Raw genomic sequence first — 16,266 nt, 5'->3', positions numbered from 1 at the left:
CTAATCAGTGACCATGTCTTGTTAAGGTATTCAATATTTTACTCACCAGCAAAGTTACTGATGTAAGATTTAGTTGTTTCAAATTTATTTTTGATTGCTTTGCTGGAATGGCATTACCATTTTTAGTGATTAACATTTTTCCCATATATGCGCTCATAACTATACATTATCTTCAGATGTGTAGAGCAAACTGTTGCTTTCTGAGTGAGAAAAAATATCCTTGTAAAAAAATTTCAAGAATATAGCACAAATCCTAATTTGAAATTACTCAGAAAATATTACACATTTCACTTATACTAGAAAATTATTGTGTGCAAACATTCTTGACCTTATGATTATTTCTTTTTAATGATATAATCGAAGTTGTTTGCTACAAAAAAATGCCTTTTGATTATCAGTTAAGAATATGTGGTTCATTAGAGGTGATGTCTGTTGTAAAGGGCCTTATACACAGTGAGTGTATGTGGTCTTAAGATTATCTTTAACATCTGAAGAAGGTGTTTAAGATCTGTCAGGTGGTAGCATCACCTTGATAGCTGTAATGACCCTGGCCTAAAGCCCAAATATCAGTCAGCCTACTAATCAACCATCTTTTGCTTAGCATATTTGTTATCTCTAGATTTTTGAAAGACACATGGAATAGTGATTTCGGTCATATAGTTATAAACACTCATAAGCACCATTTTGTTCCACTGTAGTATCATTGTATGAATTCGTAACCTGTGATTAGATGGAATGCTGTGTCAAACTTTCATTCAACAACTTGAGAGAGTATAGTGCATACATAATTACCCTTAATGGAGTTTCTGTTCTGTCATGTCAGGAGAACTGTGCACATGCAATTTAGCTTTTTAGGTGCATATGTTTAGATTAATGTGCATGGATATTGGTTTAATTTTTTCTTATATAACTTTAATTTTGTTTACACAAGACTACTCTGTTCATTTTCTGTTGGAACATATTTTCACCTTTATTATTCCTTTGTTGCAGGTACGTGTCTTGGTTGTGTCAGGAGTAACAGGTAAATGTAGAGGTATCATGTCACTCTCCAGATGTCACATGACTGTCATGCTGCTGCCCTGTGGTTGGTCGTAATGGTTATAGTTTTGTGACTTTAGCCCTTATGTCAAGGGGACCACTAACACTGGTGCCTTATGGTTGGTCAAGATTGTTTATTGTGTAACCTCTGTTCTTACCTTCGCCTCTATGACAGGGCCCTCTACAACTGACATGTCTGAGTAACTTTTTATGGCTGTCAGGTAAAGAGAGCAGCAAAATGTTTTGGTAAACCCTTTGGACATAACATGTTTGGAACTGTTACTCACAGAGCAAGAACCCATTATCAAGCCTAAGAATATGAAGTGTTTCTTATAAACAAGAAGAGTCTTATTAGTTTAATCATTGCTGTCTCAGAGAATTTAACCTAGCTAGTGAAACAAAATGTGAGGAAAGGATGCTGGGCACTGATCCACCATCACAGTACAGGATATTGCACTCATGGAGAGGGCCATCTCATTTAATAGTCCCAACAGGCTATGATTTTGAGTTAATAGATGTAAATAAGAAATGGTGTCAAGGGTGATTCACATGTTAAAAAAATAAATCATCTTTTCAAACAAGGCAAGTCAGCAAAATATAGTAGAAAACTACAAAATGTTATCCTAGAGCTTGAAAAACATGCTAAGGATACTAGACAATTCATTCAGCCATGCATGATGAAACTAAACCAGGATGAGGCTAATGAGGTGAACATAGAAGTAAGGAGGGAGCAGGGAACATCTAATAACACATCCAGCCTGGTATTAGTGACAAACCCTCCAAGTGAGCCCCAGTAGATGAAAACTAAGGTGGGAAGGGTACATATTACATAGCTTGCCCTGCCAGGCACTCGTGACTCTAGTCTCACGAGTTGAAGCCTAACACTAAGGTGAGGAAAGGTGAGTCATTGGTGATCTCAAACCTACTAGATAAGGCCCAGCAGGTGAATATCACTGGTGGGATTAAGTTGGGAGTGCTACATCTCCAGTGAGCCTGGCAATGGTGAATTTGAGTTCCACCAGGTATAGTTTGGTAACCAAACATTTGTGGTGAGTGGAGTGCCAAACACTGTATCTATCACAGTGTTTGGGTCCATCAGGTGTTGGAAATGTGGTAGATGTTGGTTTCCATCATACGAACAAGACAGCATAGTAAGGTTGTTGCATCGTCATAGAAAAAAGGCATTATTGTAGAAGGGTTGGTGGTACACCTTAAGAGACAAGGCAGTAGTGCAGTAGGGTTGGTGTTCCATGACAGAGGCAAGTTTGTGGCATATTAGGATAGATACACCATTGTAGACAGTGTAGTAGCATAGAGTTGGTGCATCATTATTGAGACAAGGTAGTAGTGTAGTAAGGCTGGTGTACCATCACAGGACAAGGCATTAGTGTAGTAGGATTGGTGCACATCATAGAGACAAGGCAGTAGTGTACTAGAACTGATGCACCATTATATAGACAAGGTAGTAGTGTAGTAGGACAAGTGCACCATCCTAGAGGCAAGGTAGGAGTGGTGTACGGTCAGTGCTCCATCATAGAGACAAGACAGTGGTGTGGTAGGATTGAAAGTATCACTAGAATATCACATAAGGAGTATCATGAGAGAAAAAACTTGTGTAGTTATTTCTTTGGTGTCTGCTCCCAAGAGTTGGATGCTTTTGTATCTCTGCCATTTACTAGGGCAGTGCTTCTCAACCAGTTTCTTTTCACTTCACATTTTCAAGTTTGTTTGATCCTTGTGGCACACTGAGTCAGATTTTGCCAGCATTCTACTGTTATGACCCATTATTTATCCATTGAGAGGAAGGAAAACAAAGATCTTTCAACACACATATGATAAGTATAGTAAGACAAATGTGGTGCCTATATAATCACATGTATATTCATGTGATTAACGAAATATTTCAGATACCTTAAACAGAACAGTGCAATAGTTATGAAATATATTTTCATAAAATAGATATTGTAGTTGTTTGTTATGACAGTGTGTTGTCCCTTTTGCTTCTCAGATTAGGAATATACTACAGTGCACTATGGATATTAACGGTATTGCATTCAAAAGGATTAAGGGAACAGGAAATGAGCTCCATTTTGTATGAAGGGAAGAGCAGAGGAATTGAAGGAAAAACTATTGTAAACGAAAGTAAAAGGAAATCATAAGCTGTACTCTTTTCATTGTGAGGACTAATAGATGGGAGTACTTGGAGATAAGGGTTATTGGAACAAAGAACTTATATAAAGAGCTGATTACCAAGTCCTGAAGTGCAGTCACAGTCAAAGACATTGCCTTCAGTAATGAAGATAGGATGGAGATGAGATCGTGAGAGTGGCTTCGAGCTGATCAGACAAGATATGAATGAAGCTCATAAAGGATCTGGTCTTTATAAAGAATGTTGCCAAAACTGTCACAACTTACATGCTAAGAGTATGGAGATACACTAGACAGGGCTCTTGAAAGATGTTTAGGTTTTCAATTAAAAAAGGAATTGGTTTTAAGGGAGTGGAAGAAAGCAAATGTTCTCTGTAAAAGAAAGACAAGAGTTAATTTACACCAAGTTAAGCATTGTATCCGAAAATCTCGGTTTGGAATATAGGAAAAGATACTCAGCAAGCAAATGGATGAGTAATGAAAGCATAAAAGCAGGCAAAGAAACAATATGGATTCAGAGAATCGAGGTCTTTTGTCGACATCCTATGTGACGAGAGGTAGCAAGAGCATAGAAAAAAGAGCTTGTCTAAGAGGACGCTTTGATTCTGAACTGGTGATGGGCATTTGACACCATCTCTCACAAGAGGCTCATAAAAAGGTTTAGATCTCCAGGCAGCATGTGTTAAAGGGAAAACTCCTTTGGTTGACTTAAAACCACCTAAATGTAAATGGAATTGGTACCACATACCAGAGATGGCATTTCGAATGTTAAGAGTAACGGACTACTTTTATAGGGCATAAACAAGGAGCCACGGCTATTATAGATTTATCTAAATGTCTGCACAGATGGATTCGCATCATCATACTTGCGCCATTTGTGAACATGAACAAAATAAGAATTGACACAAGATGCAAATGTACTTAGACTGACTCCTATCACAGGCCTGATACATGTTAAAGAAAATGTTTAATGAAACGAAACCCGTCAACATGATGACAGAAGCGCCCTTTCGAGACAAAGAGACAGTCAAAGGAATTGTCTCCTGGAAGCGACTTCAGAGTTGACGTAATGCTTTACCCTGCCTGTCACTAGCACATCTCATTATGAGACTTCTCAAGGAAGTAAACAAACGTGTTCATGAACGTTTGAACTGCCTTTACGCACATGATAACAGGCTTCAGTGATTAGTGACGGCATGTTGTAGAGGTAGAAAATGGTATATCATTCAAGTAACAGCACTTAAGGGGGCACTATATATATAAACACATTTGCTGAAAACGGTGCAACAGAAGGAAAAGTGGAGTGAGCAGCGGTGATAGAATCTTGGACTTAGACTGTTCATCATTACATGTCAGAGATCGACCCCAACCGAGATTACAAGGGTGACAAAACCCGTGGCCAAGACACCTTACACCAACGACTAGCTAGAATTCAAATGACTTCAGACCAAGTAATGATGGATAGTTTATATCGATGTTGTACGCTGATGAACGAAGATGATGATACAGGATATGGCCTTTACTCCCCCAACGCGCCGCACACACCACCGCAGAGGCAAGAAGCAAACTAGATGCACTCAGAACATCTGGAATAAGAATCACTCTCAACCACCTTCCTCCCCCTCTCTCAGGAAAGCTGCAACCTACACAGTCTTCTGGTCGGGACCATTAAATCATAAAGTGTGGTAATGTGTGCGCGTGTATGTGCCAAGAGTGCAGGCAGGGTGGGTTTTCGCTGTGGTCGTTGCATCCCGGGCTCTCATGGAGGGTCTTGGGGCGTATTGACTCCTTGTTTGTGGTAGACGGGAAAGCGTGACCCGTGTTTATCTGGGGAGTGTTGCTGTCTAGTGGGGTGGAATTTAATGCTAAGTTTGGAAGGCTGTTATTAGGTGCTTGACGGGTTAATTCAGTGTGTGTGTATATATATATATATATATATATATAATTGTGGCTTGTTGAAATTTACATTACGGTATATTATACAGTGTGAACAGAAACACATGACATTTATTTAAGATAAGTAGAAGCTGCTTCTTTTATGTTATATTTATTTTTTATCATTATGTAGCCTTGGTTTTAAAGCAGGTCTTCATGCACAACATACAGGCTATGAGCTGCCTTGTTAGGGTCCTATTTGAGCAGTAGATACACTGAGCTGTTGAGAATAAGCTTTTTTTTTTCTGTGAAAGAAAACTGGATGTGGGTACTTTCTGATATCAGATTAATTGACACACGGGGAATCACCATCGGTTCCTGTATTCATAGAGACGCCATAGTCAGGTTATTATTTTTTTTTTTTGTCTTATTTTCTGTTGTTTAGAAGACCCTACTACCACCACTACCACCACCACTACAACCACCACCACTTCTACCTCATCCACCACCACCACCACCACCACGACCCAGGCACCGGAAACGGAGAACATCGCTCCAATTATGGAAGGTTTGTCCTTTGCAACTAAACCCCCCTCAAGGCCCAGCCAGGATTGTAGAGCTGTGCCGAGACCAGTCAAGTTTTCACTGGCGACTGATGTGTCTCGACCGTAACCCCCTCCTTGTGAATATTGTAGGCTCAAATGCTTGTAGTACCTTTTCTTTCCTTTTTTTAATGCTGTTGATAGCGTATGGTCGCTCTTCCTAATCCAATTAGCATACCTTAATATTTTTTCTTTTCTCTCGGTTGAGTGAGTGACAGAGTGTGCTTTTACTAATAGCATCTACTAGTTCTCAGGTGGTGGTAGGTATAAAAAAAAAAAAAAAGGAAGAGAGAAAAGAGCTTTTGGCCATGTTGCTTTGGACTGTTTCAAAATACTAACATCCACCGTATTTTTAAGTGCTTCTCCTGTGTGGTTATGTCCTGTTTCTTTGACAGTGTTAAGCAGCTTAACCCATTGCGTGCATGCAGTGTACCTTTGACGTACTCACAGTCTTGGTGATGTATTGTATACTAGTTTGCCCTCCTGGCTGACAGAAGGAGCAGTTCTTCATGGTTCTCGTCCCTTCTTCGGTAATGAGTAAAGTTGGGTGACAGCAGTAAATGTTTACGTACCATTAATTACATTTAGTATTGTCTCTTTTCGTTTGTATCTTTAAGCTTGTGGTCAGGGTGAAGTAGGAAACACCATTATGAAGAGATTGAAGTATAAGACATTTGTCCCCTCAACTTAGGAAAACATGATTGATGGGCTTAAATGTGATGTTTGCGAAGGTCTTTTTTTTTTTTTTCATAACTCGCTGTCGAGACTTCGTCTTGAAACACGTCATACGACAAGGGTCAAAATGAAACGTCAAAAATTTGTCTTGAGTGGTTGTTTATCCCTTCCCAGTTACTTAAAAAAAGAAGTCCAGCAAGTCAGAAACTTAAGAGGACATAATTTGCCTATGTCTAATCTTACAGATTGGCACTGTTAGCTTCAAGTCAACCCCGTCCTTGAATTAGTGGCTGAACCTTCTTCTCCTTACACCATTAAACTAGTGGGCTCGCTTGTATGACCATTATGACATTGCATATACCGCAGGAGGTAGTTGTAGCAGTTAGTTATGTTGAAGCGCGAGCGGGGAAGTAGAGTGAAGGATGTGTCCCAAGTCATGATTATCTCTTTCCTGCTCGAGTTTGTTTAACTGGATCAATGGAAGGCCTTCAGTATCCCTTAGGAGGAGGTTAGCGACGAGATCAAACTGGGTCGTTAAAGTTTCATTTTTGCCTCTGCCATCTCAGAGGTCACCAGCCCTTCCTGGGTGAGAGTGTTAATCACTCCAGATTTTAATTATTTATATTTATTATACTTAATTGCAGTTTCCTGCGTCAGCGAGGTAGCGCCGAGAAACGAAGAATGTCCCATCCACTCATATACACGTATATGTATACATAAACTCCAGATTTTAACTTTGCCCTTAAGGTTCGCAAGTTTTACTGGTGTTACAAGCTTCAATATATATCTCAAGTTCTAGAAGGGTTTCAGGCTTAGCTTTCTAACCTTGAAAAGTTTCCTTAGATGTTAAAACGAGATTTTTTTCTTCCCGCAAGTTCCGACATTTATGTAGCAACATCTTCAAGAACCTCATACCGATGCTCCATAGGGTTTATGTCTTATTGGGAATAGAGTCTTTGAGTCTGTTTGCTATCCCATCTCCATTATTGGAACAAAGGATTCCACCAGCCAATACCTTATACATTCCTGTATCACCAAAACAAAACGTTACACGTTTGTCCTTCAGTTCCCACTTCATCTAAATAGTCGAGGCTGTCTCCTTGTTGTCAAAGGTCTTCCAAGCCAAATTTTAGGTACCCATGTTCAGTAGAGAACTAACCCAACTGTAGACTTTATATATATATATATATATATATATATATATATATATATATATATATATATATATATATATTTTCCCTGGGGATAGGGGAGAAAGAATACTTCCCACGTATTCCCTGCGTGTCGTAGAAGGCGACTAAAAGGGAAGGGAGCGGGGGGCTGGAAATCCTCCCCTCTCGTTTTTTTTTTTTTTTTTTTTCCAAAAGAAGGAACAGAGAAGAGGGCCAGGTGAGGATATTCCCTCAAAGGCCCAGTCCTCTGTTCTTAACGCTACCTCGCTAATGCGGGAAATGGCGAATAGTTTAAAAGAAAAAAAAAAAAATATATATATATATATATATATATATATATATATATATATATATATATATATATATTGGTTGGAAAGGATCACAATTTTGCGCGTGATCAAGATATTCCTATGAGTCCACGGGGGAAAATGAAACACGAAAAGTTCCCAAGTGCACTTTCGTGTAATAATCACATCATCAGGGGAGACACGAGAGAGAAATATAAGTCAGTTGATATACCACGAAGAGACGAAGCTAGGACGCCATTTGGTAAACATGCGATTGTCCAAATGGCGTCCTAGCTTCGTCTCTTCGATGTATATCAACTGATTGTTATATTTCTCTCCCCTGATGATGTGATTATCACACGAAAGTGCACTTGGGAACTTATCGTGTTTCATTTTCCCCGTGGACTCATTGGAATATCTTGATCACGCGCAAAATTATGATCCTTTCTCATATATATATATATATATATATATATATATATATATATATATATATATATATATATATATGGCTACTATGGTAGCCATATCCTCTTAACGTCTGAGAGCCATGAGTAAAAAAAAAGATAATCGTTAACATTGCTTGATGTTTATATAAGATTATTTTAATCCATTTAATCCCCACTTCAAGGACGTCTCGAACCTGTCATTTTCTCATGGTTAACAGCTTAAGGACTTGACTAACGCTTACATTTCCCTGACAGGAGTTTGACTAACACAGTGCTAGGCAACCGTTGTGCCGTGGTACATTCCTAAGTCAAGATAAAGAAATAATTGTAAACGGCAATATTCATTTCATTTCATGAATTTGTAAGTCACACACACACACACACACACACACACACACACACATATATATATATATATATATATATATATATATATATATATATATATATATATATATATAAAATTATAAAGGCGCTGTGTATGTTTGTTTAAGACTTTCCGTTTTCTTCAGCTTGAAGGGTTTAGTGGGTAATAAACAGTGGAATACTAGCTTTCGTTTTCTTCAAGGGTTAGTGGGCAATAAACAGTGGAATACTAGCTTTCGTTTTCTTCCAGGGTTTAGTGGGTAATATACAGTGGAACTCTGGTAAGAATTTGATACGGTGTCCAAACTCGAAATGTACCACGTCATGAAACCGGCTGAATAGCACTGAACTAACGTACTTCACTGCCAGAAATGAGCAGTGAAACCACACTCTTTACTAATCCAGTTCATATACTTGTTATATGCCTAGTGTATACTTGTTATATTTCTAGTGTAGCCATTATGATTAACGAAGTATCTTTATCCGTAGCGATGAAATAAACTTAATGGTAAACACTGGTTTAAGATTTATAGAATTAGTAGACTGGTATAGCATTCTTAATTTGTGACACCGTTCGCTATACTCAAACCATCTTTATTGACAAGAAGTTCATCTTTTTTCTCCCCTCGAACAACACCCCCCTTCAAGTAATGGCATAATCAGTTGGTAGGTGTAAACTGTAATTTCAGTGTGTTTGTGTGTGTGTGTTTGTTGCTCCTATTCCTTGTATGTCAATAGCAACCCGTTTTCTTTGGCGCAGAAGTAGCCATTGGTCAGTCATCCAGCGGGTGCGGCGCTTCCACCACAGTGAGTGTGGCGCTGATGACTGTAATGCTGGGACCCATCCTCTCGTAAAGGCGTAGAACAATGTAGAGTCTCTTAAGGTATGTTGTAGTGGAATTTAGCAAACTCTGACCTATATATGTATACATGTATATATTTAGTCTGTAAGTGCTCATAATAGTTCTAATTGGAATTAGGGTTTTTTTTTTATGAAGAAACTGTAGCCTATCTTGATTGGTATATATATTTATTTAGTCTGTAAGTGCTCATAATAGTTCTAATTGGAATTAGGGTTTTTTTTTTATGAAGAAACTGTAGCCTATCTTGATTGGTATATATATTTATTTAGTCTGTAAGTGCTCATAATAGTTCTAATTGGAATTAGGGTTTTTTTTTATGAAGAAACTGTAGCCTATCTTGATTGGTATATTGGTTGGTTTTTATGAAGAAACTGTAGCCTATCTTGATTAGTATATTGGTTGGTTTATATGAAGAAACTGTAGCCTATCTTGATTGGAATATTGGTTGGTTTATATGAAGAAACTGTAGCCTATCTTGATTGGAATATTGGTTGGTTTATATGAAGAAACTGTAGCCTATCTTGATTGGTATATTGGTTGGTTTATATGAAGAAACTGTAGCCTATCTTGAGTAGATTGAATATATATACTAATACATTTATAAGAATGAATTTATAGTGACTAACATTTGAAATGTTTATTTTTTTTGGTTTTTGTTTCCACAGCTAATAATAATTTCCCTTGTAATGTATATTCTGTTCTCTATTCCAGTCATAGGATGTGGTCCCACAGATCTAACATCTTCAGTATCTTTTCTACTGTAAAGTCTTGGCCTGTTTTGAAATATTGGTTGATGTGTCTCGGTTCTGAAGATTGCACATTTTTGACAAAATGCAATTTATTAGAACAGTGATTATCTTTTAGGTTTCTTATTTATAAATGAAAGAAAAAAAAAATGTGGTCATATTATTTTACCATGGCCATGATATTTTGACATATTGAATCTAGTCGTTTCCTTCCAGCGTTCTGATATCTATATGGCAATTTAAAGGAACCCAAATTATATTAAAGGCACATTCAGACAAATAGTAAGATTTGGGTAGAATGTACTCTTTAAAGCCTGGAAACACAAAAGAGAAGATTTTTAACATATTTGAATAGATTTGTCAAAACATTTACAATTGGAATAATTTGGCCATCCCTTAAGAAAATAGTTACTTTAAATTTTCAACTATTTTGCTATGATATATATATATTGGCTTGGCACTGCCAGTCCAATTACAAGTGTCTGCTAGCTTTTGTATTCTTAATGGTGATTATGCTGTCAATTGGAGGCAGGAAGCACCTGTCCTTTGTGCTTCTCATGTATGCATGTTTTTATGTCTGTATGTAAGAATCTGTGAGTGAATTGAGGAGAATTTAAAAAAAAAAAAAGAAAGTCCCACGCATGTACATAGTGTGTTTAATCTCCTAGTGTGTTGCATAAAGATAAAAAAAAAAAACCCACATTGACTGGGAGAGACACAGTAAGCATCCTGTCCTGTAGTATAATTTGCTTTGGTAGCAGCTAAGATACAAGCTCATTATCCTTCTGTCCAGACTGACAGATTCACATTAAAAGCATTCACACTTGACTGCTCTGTGTCTCTCTCTCTCTCTCTCTGAAGTAAGTGTGGATCATAGTTACAAGTTATGTACATTTTACTGTGCTGTGTACAGGAAACATTCATCCTGTGTCATGGATGAAATGCTGTTATCATGGTCTTCTCTGGGAAAAAAAAAATTAATGGAAAATTACCATAAGTTGAAATGCATATATATATAAATATATTTTAAGAATGCTCATCAAAATTCAATTCTAAAGCTTAGTTTGTTTAATCTCAGTGTTTAATGTTTAGATACTGAATATCAAGTAAGTCAGTCAGGAAGCTTAACCGTGAAAAGGCCTAATTGAATATGAAGGTTTGATTTGTATGATCTGTCATTGTCACTGACTAACTTTGTGAAACTTCCTCTGTACTTTCACTGTTGGCCTTTTGGATCATGTTGTGTGAGTACGGAAGGGGGTCCATGATACACCTTTTTACTGCTTGGTGGCTCTTTTTTTGCCTCAAAAGATGATACGCACTGTTGCTGGGATTACTTGAAGAGTCCAATGTAATCAACAGTGAACCTTGAAGAGAAGTGCCCCTCCCCCTAACCCCAAAAAGATGAAATTGTGAATTATGAAATCCAATGTTACGTGTATTAGCAATTACATACACTGTATACCAGTTACTGGTATATATCATTTGTCTCAAAACACTTCATATATCAATGTTTTTTGAACATGTGTATCTGCAGGTGAGCAGTCAAATGTAATTATTTTATCATAGCTGGTTAACATACACTACAATCAACATACTTTCTATGCAGCTCTCCTGCATTGTAATATTTTGTACCATAATCTGCGAATAAATATGTATTTGTCCGTGGACCTTTCTCCATCCTTTCTTAAGAGCCGAGTGCTATTTCATTAGCCTCAAGCAGAAAAGCTTCAATTGGCGCGTGGCTCCAAAGGATCATGAAATGTATCAGGTAAGAGAAGGTATGTAAGGAGGTAAGTTTGATCAAGAGCATCATCATGACCTCGGTCTCCAAACCTCCCCAGGTCATGTCTGGGTGATGAAGGCGCCTATCACAGGTCATGACCAGGAGATTCCAAGGTACTGACATAGGTGTTGATTGGGGGATGGTGGCATCTTCCGTGCTATCTGACCAAAGGTGTCAACACGCAACATCTTGATGCCTATTGCTTCTTGATGGTGTTTTCGTCTTCGATGTTATAGCGGTATTAAGTTCAGTTTACAGATTGTTTTGGTAGGATGGTGGCCCCACATCCCTGACTGTATTTATGTATTTCTCTCTCTCTCTCTCTCTCTCTCTCTCTCTCTCTCTCTCTCTCTCTCTCTCTCTCTCTCTCTCTCTCTCTCTCCTCCAATTCCATCTTCACATCTCTCACAGATATCTTCCTGGACTTACTTAGATTAATTCCCACACTTTCTGTACTAGATCTTTTATACGGGTAAGTAATGATTGATAAGTAGTTTAGTTTGGTATCAACAAGATAAGTATTATAGATTAAACGTTAGTAGTTTGGATGGCACCCAGCATAGTAATTAGATTGGAATCTAGTTTGGTAATTTGGATTGTACCTGATAGATAACTGAGAGGAAAAGTAATTTCGTATCGTATATGGTGAAAAATAGTTGAGTAGCCTGGATGGTGTACAGAATAACGGACAACTGGAGTGGTTTAGATGACATCCAACAGGTGAGTTTAATGAAGAGGGTAGTTTAAACGACAGAGAACACAGAGCATAACAACAGCCTTCTGATGGGTTATGAAGGGTTGTGGGAGGCATCATTTCACAACACTTATGAACCCTGCTGGGCCGTTGCATGTAATGACCCAGTCGAGAAAGGCAGTGTAGTTTCAGAGTTCTCTTTGGAATGTAGCATTGCTAGATTATTAAGAAAGAAAATACATATATGTAGTTTCTTACAGGGAATGATAATTCATAAGGCACTGGAGACCTTTCTCTGATACCATGATCATTAGTAACGACGCTCAGAAATGACTTAATGTCCCAAGTGGGTCCGACACTTCCTGCATGACTAAATACCTGTGTGCCTCTCTCTCCCCTCCTTGCGTGACTGTGTACTCTCACGAAGCCAGGTTGACCTTGTGGCACGAACGGACAGACGGGGGGTGTGGCTGTTGATCAGGGGTGTGGCTGGGGCTTGGGGTTCAAGGGGTGGTTCTATCTGGGGTTCCAGGAGGGTCTGGCTGGCTAGGGTCTAGGCATCTGAATGGATGTGATTTGAAGTTTAGGGGGATCTAGGGTGACTGTGTCTGGGGTGTGGAGGGCCAAGAAGGATGTGGCTGGGGTCTGGGGAGACTATTTAGGGGTTTGGGGAGCATCGAGGCTGTGGCTGAGGTCTGGTGAGACTGTTTAGGGAGGATGTGGCTAAGATCGATGGGGAGACTATTTAGGGGTTTGGGGAGCATGGGGGATGTGGTTAAGACAGATGATTAAGCGTTGGCTAGGGTATGATGGCAAGGCACCCACCAGAGGCTGCTGGCCTGGAGTTCTACCATTCAAGTCTCGTAAAAAAAAAAAAAAAAATAGAAATATATCTTAATTTAGAGGGAGAATTATTGTCTATGATTTAGAAATACTTAAAATTTTGAAGAGGGACATTTCCCTGGGTAGTTATTTAGAAAATTGTCCTGTGACCCATATGCGTAATTGCTTTTTGATGAAGTCATCATAGATTGTATGTGCACAGGCCTGCCTGTACGAGGATGTCAAGTCAGAAATAATGACCAGTAATTTTTAATCGCATTACAAGTAGATTATTAAGCTAGAGTGGAATAGGTTGTTGTAGCCTGACTGCTGTCCTACCCATGACGTCTTGCTTTTGGTGACTGTCCCCCACGATGGTGAACGGTGGCCACAGGAGCTAAGAGGTTGGTGGTGTGTGGCGCGCTCGCTCGCTCTCTGTCGCTCTCTCTCTTCGTCCGTTTTCTGGCGCTACCTCGCTAACGCGGGAAACGGCGATCAGGTGTCACGTTAAAAATAGAAATTAACTCTCAAAAGAATCTACGCTTCGTAAGTAAGAGTATCATCTCTATGTTAGTCCATTTTGTGGAGGACTTGACGCATACGATGCGCACAAAGCTGCTTTTTCTCTAAGTGATGATTTCTGTGTAATTTTTTTTTTTGGTGGGGGCTAAGTTTAGATTTAAGGGAGAGAACACAGCCCATCACTGATCTGGTGGCTTGCCTTTAGGAGAGATGATTTACCTAAACTCACTGTACGGCCTCAGGAAATAGGAATTCACCTAAAATCGTATACCTTTGGTAGAGATGATCCTCCTAAATAACTCATAGTGAAGTATGGAATCAAATACCCAACTCGTAAAGAATAGATAAAAGCATCCTGGCCATTTAATTGTGCGTTTAGATAAAGGTATCCAGGCCATTTAATTGTGCGTTTAAATAAAAGTATCCAGGCCATTTGATTGTGCGTTTAAATAAAAGCATCTAGGCCATTTAATTGTGCGTTTAATTAAAGGAATCCAGGCCATTTAATTGTGTGATTAGATAAAAGTATCCAGGCCATTTAGTTGTGCGTTTAGATATCTGTTGTCTTCCTAGTCTCGATCAATTTGGGTTATAGACATTTTGATCTCTCTGTGCATAGAGCGGTCTAAAGTTTAAACTTACTTAGAATACAAAGTGTACATAAAAAAAGAATATAAAGATGGGCGTTTTTATGCTTTTTTAAGTATACGTTTATGGAAGAGAATTCAATTCAAGCTTCACGGAATCATTTGACCTTAACCAAGAGCAGGTCTTTGACCGGTTGGTACCGCTGTGAATTTCAATTGCCGTAAACAACAGAACGAATCATTTTGAAATGTATTAAGCACAAAGCTCAGTGACAGGTAATGATTGTCCACAAAAAAAAAGTGAAATAATGCATGTAGGATATTTAATTTTTTCGGTACATGGGATTTATTTTTATTTTCGATACATGTAGGATTTCTAATTTTTTTCTTCGATACATGTAGGATTTTTAAAAAAAATTTCGATACATGTATTTTCAATTTTTTTTCCATATGTAGGGTGTTTAATTTTCTCGATATATGTAGGATTTTTCATTTTTTTTTCCATACATGTAGGATTTTTTTCTCGATATTGCACATATCTACTTTCCCTAAGTGTTACGTAAAAGTCAGGTTCGTGTAGATTTGAGAAGAATATCTAGACTGCGTCATTTGGCCCATTATTATTATTATTATTATTATTATTATTATTATTATCATTATTATTATTATTATTATTATTATTATTATTAATCATTATTATTATCATTATTGTTATTAATATTATCATTATTATTATTATTATTATTATTATTATTATTGTGTAGTGCCGTGTGGAAAATGTGAAATAACATCCACTGGTTATCACAAACGCACTCAGGTGATATTATTTGCATGTTGTAGAGAGAATATGTGTATGTCATCCACAGAAGAAAAAAAAATTAGCTGTCATTGCAGAAAGAAAAAAAAAAATTAGTGTGAGAAACTCACAGAATATAAAAACTTTTTGGGGCCGAAGTAAGAATTTCTGCTTTGTATGACATATATGCAGGACAAAGTCCGGCCATTTCAAATCAAAAGCTGTTGACCGTTTGTTGACAACTGCTGGGAATGTTTGAGCTGTATCAACACAAATTATTTTTTTTTTCTATAACTTGATTTATGAATATTGTATGACTTTCACGCCACTGGTAACATGTCCAGTAAATTTAGCTCAGGGTTTATCTGTGTGCAAAGGTGGGAGGCTGTGAAGAAAATAATCTGTATAATTCGCCTCAAAAGAATGTATTTTTCTTGTGTAAAGATTATGCCACTAATGTTATTGTCATGTTGGGGGAAACGATACTAGTAAAAATGTTACGTGCCAGTGTTGTTGAATATGTACATGTGTATATATATTCCTGAGTCCACGGGGGAAAATGAAACACGACAAGTTCCCAAGTGTACTTTCGTGTAATAATCACATCATCAGGGGAGGCACAGGAGAGAAATATAACAGTCAGTTGATATACCACGAAGAGACGGAAGCTAGGACGCCATTTGGTAAACATCTGATTGTCCAAATGGCGTCCTAGCTTCGTCTCTTCGTTGTATATCAACTGACGGTTATATTTCTCTCTTGTGTCTTCCCTGATGATGTGATTATTACACGAAAGTGCACTTGGGAACTTATCGTGTTTCATTTTCCCTGAGGACTC

The 16,266-nt window shown here is 38.0% G+C and overlaps 1 protein-coding gene across 7 annotated transcripts in view; it reads left to right on the top strand.

Moving 5' to 3' along the window:
* LOC139746344 (protein amalgam-like) overlaps nt 1-11,885 on the top strand; it is a 532,453-nt gene extending 520,568 nt beyond the window's left edge. For 5 of the 7 annotated variants that reach the window (XM_071657517.1, XM_071657513.1, XM_071657516.1 and 2 more), the window contains 3 exons: nt 5,507-5,629; nt 9,373-9,496; nt 10,187-11,885. In XM_071657517.1, the coding sequence (XP_071513618.1) occupies nt 5,507-5,629; nt 9,373-9,467 (218 nt within the window). In that variant the 3' untranslated portion in view covers nt 9,468-9,496; nt 10,187-11,885. Of the gene's footprint in view, nt 1-990; nt 5,106-5,506; nt 5,630-9,372; nt 9,497-10,186 lie in introns of those variants that run through there. The other 2 variants (XM_071657514.1, XM_071657515.1) reach the window with 2 other exon arrangements.
* Nucleotides 11,886-16,266: the final 4,381 nt, after the last annotated feature.

The sequence above is a fragment of the Panulirus ornatus genome, chromosome 64 (assembly GCF_036320965.1).
Source record: "Panulirus ornatus isolate Po-2019 chromosome 64, ASM3632096v1, whole genome shotgun sequence".
Lineage (NCBI taxonomy): Eukaryota > Metazoa > Arthropoda > Malacostraca > Decapoda > Palinuridae > Panulirus > Panulirus ornatus.
This window is presented reverse-complemented; position numbering and strand designations above follow the sequence as displayed.